The sequence below is a fragment of the Anomaloglossus baeobatrachus genome, chromosome 5 (genome assembly GCF_048569485.1).
Source record: "Anomaloglossus baeobatrachus isolate aAnoBae1 chromosome 5, aAnoBae1.hap1, whole genome shotgun sequence".
Taxonomy (NCBI): Eukaryota; Metazoa; Chordata; class Amphibia; order Anura; family Aromobatidae; genus Anomaloglossus; species Anomaloglossus baeobatrachus.
In genome coordinates this window covers 263,001,869-263,016,089 of record NC_134357.1, presented here as the reverse complement: position 1 = coordinate 263,016,089, position 14,221 = coordinate 263,001,869, and the positions used below count along the sequence as shown (strand labels likewise).

The 14,221-nt window shown below is 50.1% G+C and overlaps 1 protein-coding gene across 1 annotated transcript in view; it reads left to right on the top strand.

The window, feature by feature from the left end:
* Window positions 1–13,937, top strand: part of LOC142311194 (uncharacterized) — a 39,407-nt gene extending 25,470 nt beyond the window's left edge. Inside the window, exons 5-7 of the mRNA XM_075349387.1 lie at window positions 5,817–5,990; window positions 6,079–6,181; window positions 12,055–13,937. Of these exons, the coding sequence (XP_075205502.1) occupies window positions 5,817–5,990; window positions 6,079–6,181; window positions 12,055–13,223 (1,446 nt within the window). The 3' untranslated portion in view covers window positions 13,224–13,937. The remainder of the gene's footprint in view (window positions 1–5,816; window positions 5,991–6,078; window positions 6,182–12,054) is intronic.
* Window positions 13,938–14,221: the final 284 nt, after the last annotated feature.

The following is a 14,221-nucleotide window of genomic DNA, read 5'->3' as shown; positions in this document are numbered from 1 at the left end:
AGAAGTCACTAACTTCCCTGCCCTTCCTAGGGGAGCGTCTCTTCGGAGATAGGCTGGACCAGCTGATCTCCGATGCAACGGGAGGAAAGAGTACATCTCTCCCCCAATTGCGCCCCAAGCGCTTCCAGAATCGGCGCTCCACCGCTCGTTTCCGGTCCTTTCGCAGCTTCAGCTCCAATCCCCAGCCGCGGAAAAGCCGCTCCCCTCCGAGAGACAGGAAGACCCCGTCATTCAAGACCAATCCCGCCTGGCGTTCACGCCCCCGCCAGTCCACGAGATCCTCTTCTGGTTACCGCCGTCGTTCCTCCAAGTGACTCGCGGTCGGCGCGCAACAGCGCCAGACTTGTGGGAGGGCGCCTGTCTCGTTTTCAGCATGTGTGGATCCCCCTGACCGCCGATGCCTGGGTCAGAGAGATCATCACATCAGGCTACAAAATAGAATTCGAGGCAAAGCCACCGAGACGTTTTTCCTATCTCGCCCTCCCGAGTCTACCGCGCGGGCTCGCGCGTTCTTTCACTCCATAGACTCCCTCCTCCGAACCGGAGTCGTGGTACCAGTCCCTCCCGCAGAGCGTTTCAAGGGGTTCTATTCCAACCTTTTCGTGGTCCCCAAAAAGGACGGCTCTGTCCGTCCCGTCCTCGACCTAAAGCTTCTGAACAGGTCGGTGAGACCTCGGCCGTTTCGAATGGAGTCACTCCGGTCCGTCATCGCGTCCATGGAGGTAGGCGAATTCCTGGCATCGCTGGATATTCAAGACGCCTATCTTCACGTCCCGATAGCCTCCTCTCACCAACAGTTCCTCCGTTTTGCGATAGCGGAAGATCACTTCCAGTTCACAGCTCTTCCCTTCGGCCTCGCATCCGCACCCAGGGTCTTTACGAAGATCATGGCTGCTGCCATGTCCGTCCTGCATGCCAGGGGTGTCATGGTCATCCCGTACTTGGACGATATGTTGATAAAGGGCTCTTCTTTCGAGGACTGTCGTCTCGGGGTTCAGGTCACGATCGACACCCTTTCACGGTTAGGGTGGCTGATAAATCGGAAGAAGTCCTCTCTGATCCCGGCCCGTCGGATCACCTTTTTAGGCATGGTATTCGATACCATCCAAGGGCGAGTTTTCCTCACACAGGAGATCTCCTCCCTACAACGAGGACTCCGCGCTCTTCAGCGTCAGCGCCAAGTGTCCATCAGGTTCGGCATGCGAGTCCTCGGTCGTATGGTGGCGGCGATGGAAGCGGTACCCTTTGCACAGTTCCATCTCCGGCCACTCCAGCTGGCCTTGCTGAAGAAGTGGGACAGATCTCCCTTTTCTCTGGACCGCAGGTTTCATCTTTCGCCGGAGACCCGCAACTCCCTCAGTTGGTGGCTCAATCAGCGCAACCTCGCATCAGGGAGGTCTTTCCTCCCGCTCCACTGGAAGATAGTGACCACCGACGCCAGTCTCCAGGGCTGGGGAGCAGTGTTTCGACATCACACAGCGCAGGGCCGATGGTCACCGAGAGAGAGTTGTCTCCAGATCAACATTTTGGAGATAAGAGCCATCCGGCTAGCCTTGCAGCAGTTTCGGCACCTAGTACAGGGTTGCCCGGTCAGGATCCAGTCGGACAATGCGACGGCGGTGGCGTACATCAATCACCAAGGCGGCACAAGAAGTGTCGGGGCGATGCGAGAAGTCAAGAAGATATTGCACTGGGCCGAGTGTCATCACTCCCTGATCTCAGCGGTACACATCCCAGGCGTGGACAATTGGGCGGCGGACTTCCTCAGCAGGGAAGGCCTCGCCTCCGGAGAATGGTCCCTCAACCGGGAAGTCTTCAACCAGATCTGCGACAGATGGGGAGTTCCGGACGTGGACCTAATGGCCTCCCGGTTCAACCGTCAAGTTCCGCACTTTGTAGCGCGGTGCCGCGACCGCTTGGCTTTAGGAGTCGACGCCCTCACCCTGTCATGGAGCCAGTTCAGTCTCCCGTACATCTTCCCTCCGCTCCCTCTAATTCCGAGGGTCCTCAAGAAGATCAAGGCGGAAGGGATACCGGTCATCCTAGTGGCTCCGGACTGGCCCAGGCGAGCATGGTTCGCGGAACTAACTCAGCTCCTCGCAGACGCTCCGTGGCGCCTTCCAGACCGTCCAGATCTCCTGCAGCAGGGGCCTCTCTTCCATCAGAACTCACAGGTCCTAAATTTGACGGCCTGGCCATTGAATCCTGGGTTCTAGCTAAGGCTGGTTTTTCCTCAAGAGTGATTCAGACAATGATTAGGGCCAGGAAGCCATCTTCATCAAAGATTTACCACCGCACGTGGAAAGTTTTCTTCAGGTGGTGTGAAGAGCAGAATATTTCTTCTCCTCTCGCCTTCTCCCTTCCTTCCCTGTTGGCATTCTTGCAGTCAGGCCTAGATGCGGGTCTCTCGCTCGCAACACTAAAGGGCCAGATATCGGCGTTATCAATCCTGTTTCAGAAGCCACTGGCCGCTCGTTCACAGGTTAAGACCTTCATCCAGGGAGTAGCCCACCTGGCACCGCCGTACCGTCGGCCTCTAGAACCGTGGGACCTTAATCTAGTCCTAGGGTCACTTCAGGGCTCCCCATTCGAGCCCTTGCGAGAATCTTCCCTGTCTCACCTGTCTTGGAAGGTGGTGTTTCTTGTTGCCATCACTTCTATTCGCAGGACGTCAGAGCTGGCAGCTCTCTCTTGTCGTTCCCCCTTTTTGATTTTTCACCAGGACAAAGCGGTTCTCCGGCCAGATCCCGCTTTTCTCCCAAAGGTGGTCTCCCCGTTCCATCTTAACGAGGAAATCATCCTTCCATCCTTCTGTCCTGGCCCCTCTCGCAGCTTGGAGAGGTCCTTGCACACCCTGGACCTAGTGCGTGCACTTAGAATTTATGTCTCCAGGACCGCGCCGTTCCGTAAGTCAGATGGTCTGTTTGTTCTCCCTTCTGGTCCCAAGAAGGGTGAATCGGCATCCAAGGCCACAATTGCCAGATGGATCCGTTCCGCCATATCAGAGGCCTACCGGATTCGGGACAAGTCTCCGCCGCGGGGGGTAAAGGCGCACTCTACCCGCGCAGTGGGCGCCTCTTGGGCGATTAGGCATCAGGCGTCGGCCGACCAGGTCTGCAAGGCCGCCACCTGGTCTAGCCTGCACACCTTTACTAGGTTCTACCACGTTCACACCCAAGCATCGGCAGATGCTATTTTTGGGAGAAAGGTCTTGCAGGCAGCAGTTGCGCACCTGTAATAGGGTGGCAGCATTCAATTATAGTGCAAGCCCGCCGAGGGAGGTTGTTGTTGTCGGCCTCTGCGGGTTTTTCGGTATTCCCACCCAGGGACTGCTTTTGGACGTCCCATGGTCCTGTGTCCCCCAATGAAACGATAGAGAAAGTAGGATTTTTGTGTACTCACCGTAAAATCTCTTTCTCTGAGTCTTCATTGGGGGACACAGCACCCACCCTGCTTGGTTTTTTGGTTGATTCAATTGCATTTGCCTGCTATTTTTTCAGTGGTCTTATGTTCATAGACCTCTTGTTTGCACGGCTGCATTGTTTTAGTTACAACTTGTGTTTATGTATGGTGATTCTGGTACTCCTCCTACTGCTTGTGCACCAACTGATCTGAGCCCGCCTCCGGCTCGGGGTGTATGCTGCTAGGGAGGAGCTAACTTTTTTATGTTTACTTAGTGTCAGCCTCCTAGTGACAGCAGCATAACCCATGGTCCTGTGTCCCCCAATGAAGACTCAGAGAAAGAGATTTTACGGTGAGTACACAAAAATCCTACTTTCCTTTAGGCAGTTTCTTACAGTTCGGTCACAGACATTGATTCCAGTTTCCTCCCATTCATTCCTCATTTGTTTTGTTGTGCATTTCCTGTTTTGGAGACATATTGCTTTAAGTTTACTGTCTTGATGCTTTGATGTCTTCCTTGGACTACCAGTATGTTTACCTTTAACAACCTTCCCATGTTGTTTGTATTTGGTTCAGATTTTAAACACAGCTGACTGAACAACCGGCTTCTGGTATTCCTCCTGAAGTCATCTCCACTATGACTCGGGCCCGTAAGTCTTCCTCCGTCAAGATCTATCACAGGACTTGGAAAATTTTCCTGTCCTGGTGTCGCTCTTCCGGCCATTCTCCTTGGCCATTCTCGTTGCCGACCTTTCTGTCTTTTTTACAGTCCGGTCTGCAGCTAGGACTGTCCCTCAACTCTCTCAATGGACAAGTCTCAGCTCTATCAGTGCTGTTCCAGCGGCGTCTCGCCCGGCTGGCTCAGATCCGCACTTTCATGCAAGGTACGTCTCACATCATTCCACCTTATCGGCGGCCCTTGGATCCCTGGGACCTTAACTTGGTCCTCACGGTATTGCAGAAACCCCCCTTTGAGCCTCTTAGACGATACAAAAGAAACCTCCCTTTCTCAAAAGGTGGCCTTTCTAGTTGCCATAACTTCTCTCAGGAGAGTCTCTGATTTGGCTGCGCTCTCCTCGGAGTCACCTTTTTTGGTTTTTCATCAAGACAAGGTAGTTCTCCGTCCGACCCCGGACTTTCTTCCTAAGGTGGTCTCTCCCTTCCACCTTAACCAGGATATTTCCTTGCCTTCCTTCTGTCCGGCCCCTGTTCATCGCTTTGAGAAAGCGCTGCATACTCTAGATCTGGTGCGTGCTCTCCGGATTTATGTGGCTCGCACCGCTGCGCTTAGGCGGTGCACCTCTCTTTTTGTGCTAACCACAGGGCGGCGCAAGGGTCTCTCTGCTTCTAAGCCGACCTTGTCCCGTTGGATTAGATCGACCATTTCGGTCGCCTACCAGAGTACTCAGGTGCCTCCCCCGCCGGGGATCAAAGCACACTCGACCAGAGCTGTCGGTGCCTCTTGGGCTTTTAGGCACCAGGCTACGGCTCAACAAGTCTGTCAGGCTGCCACTTGGACTAGCCTGCATACCTTTTCGAAGCACTACCAAGTGCATGCTCATACTTCGGCAGATGCGAGCTTAGGCAGACGCATCCTTCAGGCGGCTGTCGCCCACTTGTGAAGTTAGGCTCCGCCTACTTCTTAGTTTTTTCTGTTTATTCCCACCCAGGGACAGCTTTGGAACGTCCCATGGTCTGGGTCTCCCAAAGGAACGATAAAGAAAAAGAGAATTTTGTTACTTACCGTAAATTCTTTTTCTTATAGTTCCATATTGGGAGACCCAGCTCCCTCCCTGTTGCCTGTTGGCAATTTTCTTGTTCCGTGTGTTATCACCGGCTGTTGTCGTGGACAGAGTCTCCGGTTGTTCCGGTTCTTACTCGGTTCTACTTGTGGGTGGCTATTCTCCTTCAGCTTTTGCACTAAACTGGCTAGGACTGGCTACCAGGGGGTGTATAAGCTCAGAGGGAGGAGCTACACTTTTAAGTGTAGTACTTTGTGTGTCCTCCGGAGGCAGAAGCTAAACACCCATGGTCTGGGTCTCCCAATACGAAACTATAAGAAAAAGAATTTACGGTAACAAAATTCTCTTTTTTAAGTGCTTCTTGAAGCCACAAAGTTGACATTTGAAATTACTTTAGTTTTGCGTCATGTCTGTGTTCTGTTTTTCTGTTTTTTTTTTAAAAAAAAAGGTAAACAACCCAATGAACTTCCTCAGCGAGGTGAGTCTGTAAATTTTTGCCAGGGTTGCATATGTATGTGTGTGTATATAGATGTGTGTGTATGTGTGTGTATATATGTGTGTATATATATATATATATATATATATATATGTTACACATGGAGACATTTTATAAAAAAAAATATTTTCCCTCATCGATCTGTTTTTTGTTTTGTTTTTTCCCTTGCTTTATAGGATTGTGTTGTTGTGAAGAAAACATCAGGTGAGAGAGTAACCCCCCTCGAAAGTCCACACGTTTTAGCAGGAGGCTGGAGCAGGACCCAGAGCCATGTCAATGGGTCTTCACCTTGTAATGAGCAGAAGATATTGGAATTAACCTTCCGGATTATTCATCAGCTTAGCGGAGAGGTGAGCACTGCCGGGAATTAAGTGAAGTGCTTGAACATTAATGGATAGTGTATCAGAATGACTGGATGCCTATACTGTTTTGTGTTAGGAACCAAAAAAACATAAGGATGCTTCTATCTATTTCGATGTGGGGATTGCTGAAAGGTGCAAGCAAGGCATGGTGGCAAGTCACCAAAGGGTTTCATCTTCAGGTAAGGGTTTTAGCATATGAGACTGGCTTATAAATGTAGAACAATATGCAATTAAAGGGGTTGTCGTAAAGTTATCGCCTATCTGCAGAACAGGTGATAACTTACTGATTGGGGGTGCAAATACTGATATCTGCACTTATCAGCACGTTGGTGAATCTTTATCCTCGATGGGGAATTCATCATGCTTTTCCTGATATCACAAGTCTGCTGCCTTGGAGTTAAGCTGGGTTTACACACTGCAACATCTCAAACGACATCGCTGTAACGTCACCGGTTTTGTGACGCAATAGCGATGTTGTTTGCGATGTTGCAGTGTGTGAAACCTATCAGCGACCTGGCCCCTGCTGTGAAGTTGCTGGAAGTTGCTGATCACTACAAGTCGTTCAGGACCATTCCTAGGTCCTTTGTTTCCCGCTGTGCAGCATGAAGTTTCAGTGTGTGACTCCTTTTCAGCGACTTTGTTAGCAACTTCCCTTTCAAAAGGCTGCTTATCAACGTCCCCAACAACCAGCTAGGTCGCTCTGCAGGTCCGGATCGCTGGTAAGTTGTTGGCCAGGTTTGCCGGGTTGAACGCTCACCAGAGACTTAGCAGAGACTTATGGAGATCGCTATTGCGTCACCAAACCGGTGACGTTACAGCGATGTCCTTTGCGATGTTGCAGCGTGTAAACCCAGCTTAACCCTGCTCCTACCTTCAAACCTCATTTCTAAGCTCTTACTACCTCCACCTCCAAAAAAATATTTCAAGAACTCATCCTTCCCACAACCCCAAATCTACGAAAATGTTAGTGCATGCACTTATCATCTCCTGGTTTCGACTACTTCCCTCTAGACATCTATGGCCTCCTGCCTAAGGCTATGTGCGCACGCTGCGTATTTACATGCAGTTACGCTGCGATCTGTACCGCAGCATAACTGCATGCATCCTGCGTCCCCAGCATAATCTATGAAGATTATGCAGGAGCTGTGCGCACGTGGCGTATTAGAGCGCAGCGCTTCGGCTGCTGCCCGAAGCGCGCGTTCTAAGAAGTGACATGTCACTTCTTTTGTGCGTATTGGTTGTAATGTCGGTCTCTCTGTCTGTCTGTCTGTCGGTCTCTGTGTCTCCCTGTCGGTCTGTCTCTCTCTCTCTCTCTCTCTCTCTCTCTCTCTCTCTCTCTGTCGGTCTATCCCTCTCCCCCCTCTCTCATACTCACCAATCAGCTGCACAGCTGTCACACTCCTCTGGCGGCTTCTCCTGCTTTTGAAAATGCCGGCCGCCCATTATTCAATCTCTCGTATTCCCTGCTTCCCCCGCCCACCGGCGCCTATGATTGGTTGCAGTCAGACACGCCCCCATGCTGAGTGACAGGTGTCTCACTGCAACCAATCACAGCCGCCGGTGGGCTGGTCTATGTAGTGCAGTAAAATAAATAATAAAAAAAAACGACGTGCGGTCGCCCCCCCCAATTCTGATACCAGCCAGGGTAAAGCCACACGGCTGAAGGCTGGTATTCTCAGGATGGGGAGTCCCACGTTATGGGGCGCCCCCCAGCCTAAAAATATCAGCCAGCAGCCGCCCGGAATCGCCACATGGATTAGATGCGACAGTCCCGGGACTGTACCCGGCTCATCCAGAACTGCCCTGGTGCGGTGGCAATCTGGGTAATAAGGAGTTAATGGCAGCCCATAGCTGCCACTAAGTCCTAGTTAATCGTTGCAGGCATCTATGAGACACCCCCAATGATTGACCTGGTGAAAGTAAATAAACACACACACCCGAAAAATCCTTTATTTGAAATAAAAGACAAAAAACGCCCTCTTTCACCACTTTATTAAAATCCCCAAACACACCTCCAGGTCCGGCGTAATCCACGAAGTCCCACGACACATCCAGCTCTGCTACATGAAGCTGACCGGAGCAGCAGTACAACACCGCCGCTCCTGTCCGCTCCATGCAGAAACTGAAGTGAGTCGCGCTGTCAGCGGGAACGTCACTGAGGTAATGCCTGTGTGTGCGGTGATGAATGAGGGCTGTAGTGTCAGGTTGTGTGCGGGATGTAGGCAGTAATGTCAGGATGCGTGCGGGGATGTAGGCGGTAATGTCGGGATGTGTGTGGGGGATGTAGGCGGTAATGTCGGGATGTGTGCGGGAATGCAGGCGGTAATGTCGGGATGTGTGCGGGGATGTAGGCGGTAATGTCGGGATGTGTGCGGGGATGCAGGCGGTAATGTCGGGATGTGTGCGGGGATGCAGGCGGTAATGTCGGGATGTGTGCGGGGATGCAGGCGGTAATGTCGGGATGTGTGCGGGGATGCAGGCGGTAATGTCGGGATGTGTGCGGGGATGCAGGCGGTAATGTCGGGATGTGTGCGGGGATGCAGGCGGTAATGTCGGGATGTGTGCGGGGATGCAGGCGGTAATGTCGGGATGTGTGCGGGGATGCAGGCGGTAATGTCGGGATGTGTGCGGGGATGCAGGCGGTAATGTCGGGATGTGTGCGGGGATGCAGGCGGTAATGTCGGGATGTGTGCGGGGATGCAGGCGGTAATGTCGGGATGTGTGCGGGGATGCAGGCGGTAATGTCGGGATGTGTGCGGGGATGCAGGCGGTAATGTCGGGATGTGTGCGGGGATGCGTGCGGGGACGTCGGGATGCGTGCGGGGACGTCGGGATGCGTGCGGGGACGTCGGGATGCGTGCGGGGACGTCGGGATGCGTGCGGGGACGTCGGGATGCGTGCGGGGACGTCGGGATGCGTGCGGGGACGTCGGCGGGGACGTCGGGATGCGTGCGGGGTCGTCGGCGGTAATGTCGAGATGTGTGCGGGGACGTCTCTCAGGTTAACCTGAGTGACGGCACCGGTTATCGTGTGGCTCACTGCAGTCACTCAGATTTGCGGTCACAGGTGAGTCCTTCACCTGTGACCGCAAATCAAGCCGCGGCACACGGACAGAGCCGCGATCACAATGAAGTTGGGTGAAGTTCACCCAAGTTCATTCTGATCGCGCGGCTGTCTCCCGCCGCCAGCCATGTGCTCGTTTTGACATTACGATCCCACTCGGCTCCGCTGAAAGTCTATAGGGATGCAGCAGAGACGAGTGGGACCGCACTGTCAAAAATGTGCACTCTGGATGCTTTTCCCACTCTGTCTATGGCAGAGCAAGCATCCAGAATGAATTCTGCAGGAATGTGCGCACGTTGCGTTCTGCCGAATGCGTCTCAGAACGCAGCTTTTCGGCTGCGTTCTGAGACGCACATGCAGTGACTATTTTACGCTGCTTAATAGAACGCAACGTGCGCACATAGCCTAACGCTTACATGCCTCTCCGGTCCATCCTTAAAGGGAACCTGTCAGGTCCCCAGTGCACCCAGGACAGCAGTTCTGCGCACATATCTTTATTCTCTGCCTAAGGGGTGCTTCACACATAGCGAGATCGCTGCTGAGATCGCTGCTACGGCACGGTTTTGGTGACGCAACAGTGACCTCATTAGCGATCTCGCTGTGTGTGACACTGAGCAGCGATCTGGCCCCTGCTGCGAGATCGCTGCTTGTTACATACAGCCCTGGTTCGTTTTCTTCAAAGGCGCTCTCCCGCTGTGACAGTCAATATTAATACACTGCACTCTCAAATATATTAGAACTTTGTTCAAGTTTTTCTTCTACTTCTAATATATTTGAGAGTGCAGTGTATTAATATTGACTGATAACCAGGACCACGGTCCTCTCACTTGCACCTCATGAACTTTGATTTTGGTTGGAGCACACCATATTTTTTTGACTCCCGCTGTGACACACAGATCGCTGTGTGTGACAGTGAGAGAGCGACGAAATGAAGCGAGCAGGGAGCAGGAGCCGGCATCTGGCAGCTGTGGTAAGCTGTAAACATCGGGTAACCAAGGTGGTTACCCGATATTTACCTTAGTTACCAGCCTCCGCAGCTCTCACGCTGCCTGTGCTGCCGGCTCCGGCTCTCTGCACATGTAGCTGCAGTACACATAGGGTTAATTAACCCGATGTGTACTGTAGCTAGGAGAGCAAGGAGCCAGCGCTAAGCAGTGTGCGCGGCTCCCTGCTCTCTGCACATGTAGCTGCAGTACACATCGGGTTAATTAACCCGATGTGTACTGTAGCTAGGAGAGCAAGGAGCCAGCGCTAAGCAGTGTGCGCGGCTCCCTGCTCTCGTGGTTATGATCGCTGCTGCTTCTGCTGTGTTTGACAGCTAAGCAGCGATCATAACAGCGACTTACAAGGTCGCTGTTACGTCACAGAAAATGGTGACGTAACAGCGACCTCGTTGTCGCTGTCGCTTAGTGTGAACCAGCCCTAAGAGTCCCTGCATCTAGTAGCGCACACAAACAGATGTTTAGAAAAAGTATTTCTAAACATCGTCTATGAGATGCTAATGAGGGCTGGCACTAGTCCCAGGGGCATTTGTTCAATCCCTTGATTGGCTTACAATTCCCCAACAAATCCAGTGTAAACAACTCACAATGGCTTACAAGGCTGTCCATAGTCTGTCTCCTCTATATATAACTCCGAACTAATCTCCCGATATCTTCCCACACAATCTCCTTTTCCCCACCACACTTAAGCCTAGGTCACACGTAGCAACGCAGCAGCGATCACGACGACGATCTGACCTTATCAGGATCGCTGCTGCGTCGTTACATGGTCGCTGGTGAGCTCTCAAACAGGCAGATCTCACCAGTGACCAGCCCCCAGCAAGCAGCGACGCGTGGAAGCGATGCTGCGCTTGGTAACTAAGGTAAATATCGGGTAACCAAGCAAAGTGCTTCGCTTGGTTACTTGATATTTACCTTGGTTACCAGCGCACACCGCTTAGCGCTGGCTCCCTGCACTCGTAGCCAGAGTACACATCGGGTAATTAAGCAAACCGCTTTGCTTATCGTTACCCGATGTGTACCTTGGCTACGTGTGCAGGGAGCGGGCAGCCGGCTTCAAGAAGCTGCGGACGCTGGTAACGAAAGTAAATATCGGGTAAGCAAGCCTTTGCTTGGTTACCTGATATTTACCGTGGTTACCAGCGTCCGCAGAAGCCTGCTCCCTGCACATTCAGTTGTTGCTCTCTCGCTGTCACACACAGTGATGTGTGCTTCACAGCAGGAGAACAACAACTAAAAAAATGGTCCAGGACATTCAGCAACGACCGGTGACCTCACAGCAGGGGCCAGGTTGTTGATGGATGTCACACACAGCGACATCACTAGCAAGGTCGCTGCTACGTCACAGAAAATGGGGACTTAGCAGCGACGTCATCGTCGCTGTCGTTGTGTGTGACATGACCATAACACATTCCTCGCCCAATCGCCTCCAAAATGGAATTCAAGGATTTAACACATCCAATTATCTTACAAATTTAGAACCTTCAGACCCAATATAAAAACCATCTCTACAGGAAATACAGCTGCATTAGTCCCACTGTCGCTTCACTACCTGCTGCAACGTACTGTTTTCTTATTCATCACCCTGTAGATTAAGCCCAGGAGGCCAAGGTCTCTCTCCTCTGCACGAGTCTTTTACAGTTACTCCTTTTAATTGTAATTATATCTGTATTTTGGATGTAAATCCTTTTAACATGTACAGCACTATGGAATCAATGGTGCTGTAAAAAGAATTCATATCTCCGTTACAAAATGTTAGCGCAGGTCAGATAATTGACCAGTGCTTTTTTCATGCTCTACAGGGCTGCTGGAAATAGCCAAGCGCAATGCTTAAAAGCCTCATGGGGAGTGAGTGGAGCAGAACTCCAGCATATGCACTGCTATTCCTTTGTATCTGGGATAAAAAAGTTCCATTCTGCTGATTCTATATATAGGTGATTACCTGTGTTCACATTAGATCTAATTGTGCTGCTTTTAATTTCTTCCAGGTCCAGTTGTAAAGAAAGTGCCACACTATAATGCAACTATTGTTAAGGATGAAATGTCTTCACAAGAAGAAAGTGGAGCTTCTTCTGTCCTTTCAGATGATACAAAGGGTACATCTATCTGTATTAAAGAGGAGCCAGACTCAAGTGAAGATGGAAACCTCACAGATTCTGACTTTTATACCTCTGGTGACCCAACAGAGCCACAGCTATCCACTCCCTTTAAAATTGAGTCAGTTACAGTTGATGGTGGTCGTGACAATGATAAAGCCTCAAGCACTGGTCCTATACAGTATATGTCTGTGCGGATCAAGGACGAACCTGTCTCTTATGAGGAAGGGAACATCACAGACACAGATTACACATCCACTGATGAGATCCCGCACACAAGCTTTCAGATCAAAAATGAGAATGTGTCAGATGAAGAAGGGAGCTTTGCAGACATGGATGACTACAAGCCCACAGCCTGTAGACGGTTTACAGCCTACGGCACTGATGAGGAAACTGATTCATGTGAAGAAGCAACCGCATCTGAAACTGACGTTTTTACACCTGTAGATCATGCAAAGCAGTATCCACCAACCCATTCAGAACCAGCTTCCACGATGTTTGGGGGTAACCACCTGCAGAACGACTTTCTAATATTTGATGAAGGCAGTAGCTTTGACACGGACGTCTCTGCTCTCATTAAACACGCACAGACAAAATACAGTTTTGCGCCGATTGAGGAGGGTTCAGGTTCAGATGAAGGGGAAGTTGTAGCCAGCACTAAGGCTCATATCTCCAAAGATCGTCCACAAGCGAAGTCGTCTTCAGGGACAGATGAAGCAGCAGCTGGTGATGAAGGCTCTGCCTCACAAGTGAAGAAGGATTACAAGTGCTCGGAGTGTTCGGAAGTATTTGTCCGCAGGTCTGATTTTGCCAATCATCGGAGAAATCACCGAAGAGAGAGGTTGACATGTTCAGAGTGTGGGAAGGTCTTTTCTAACAAACCTAGCCTTATAAATCATTTGACAGGCCATACAGGAGAGAAACCGTACTCTTGCCCTATCTGTGGTAAATGTTTCACTCGAAACAGTAACCTAATTGTTCACCAGGCCATTCACATGGAGAGAAGTCCTTTAGGTGCTCGAAATGTGGGTGATTTTATATATATAAAACCAGTCTTGTGAGACATCTGAAGATGAGCACTTTTACCAAGTGATGACACTTTGTAGATTCTTCCATGGAGGAAGCCATTTTATTAAAATGTGCGCAGAAGGCAAGATCTTGCTTTTCTTTATCTTTCGGTTGTTCAGTGGAGTCTTTATGTAACTTTATGAACCTTAGTGTGTGTATTACCTGTGAGACAATGTCCCTGCTGACCAGTGATGGTCTTGACCAAACCCTCCTTTTTGTGTTGGTCTTTCTTGGTAACTTAGTTGTTTCTGCGCCAAAGTCTTGAGTATTAGCCTTAGTCCTTCCAACCAAGATGTATTTTGCCAATATTTTATTTATCTGATAGAGACAAATTGCCGAAAAATAGGCTAATTTCCTTGCCAAAAATGGTGGGATTTTTTTTTTTCCTTTTACATAAGCTTGGAAAATTACATATAATGAATGCAAAAAAGTTATTTTTTTATTTGCACGAACTACAATTTGTGATGGCAGTTGTACCTAAGTTACACATTTCAAGTTTTTACTTTACTTTTTGCACGACTTCAGGTTAATTTTTTTCATATTGAAAATAACAATGTCTTTATTAAAAGACTGTTTTTTTTAACCGTATTATTATTTTATTTTTTATTTTTTTTTTGTTGCCGTGTTCCAGTGCTTGTACTGTAATTAATAACTCCTGGTAATTAAAAATGTATTAACATATCCAGAGTGCGCTGCTATCAGAACAAGTGTGGTGTCTTAATTTAAAGATCAAAGGACCTGAAAATACTATCATTTTGCTTCTTTATTTTTTGTGGGGTAGAAGGTAGCCGGGAGGGGGAGGGAGGGGGGGGGTGGTAAAAGAAGTTATATTAACCTCTCCACGACCGAGGACGTACTGTTTTGTACTAAATCATGAAGGGGTGATCGCCGCCGGCTGCAGCAGTGAGCCAGTGGAGATCCCCTGCACATGTTTACTGCTTTGTACAGCAGACATCCACGATATATCCACGCCTGTTAACCCCTTAAATCG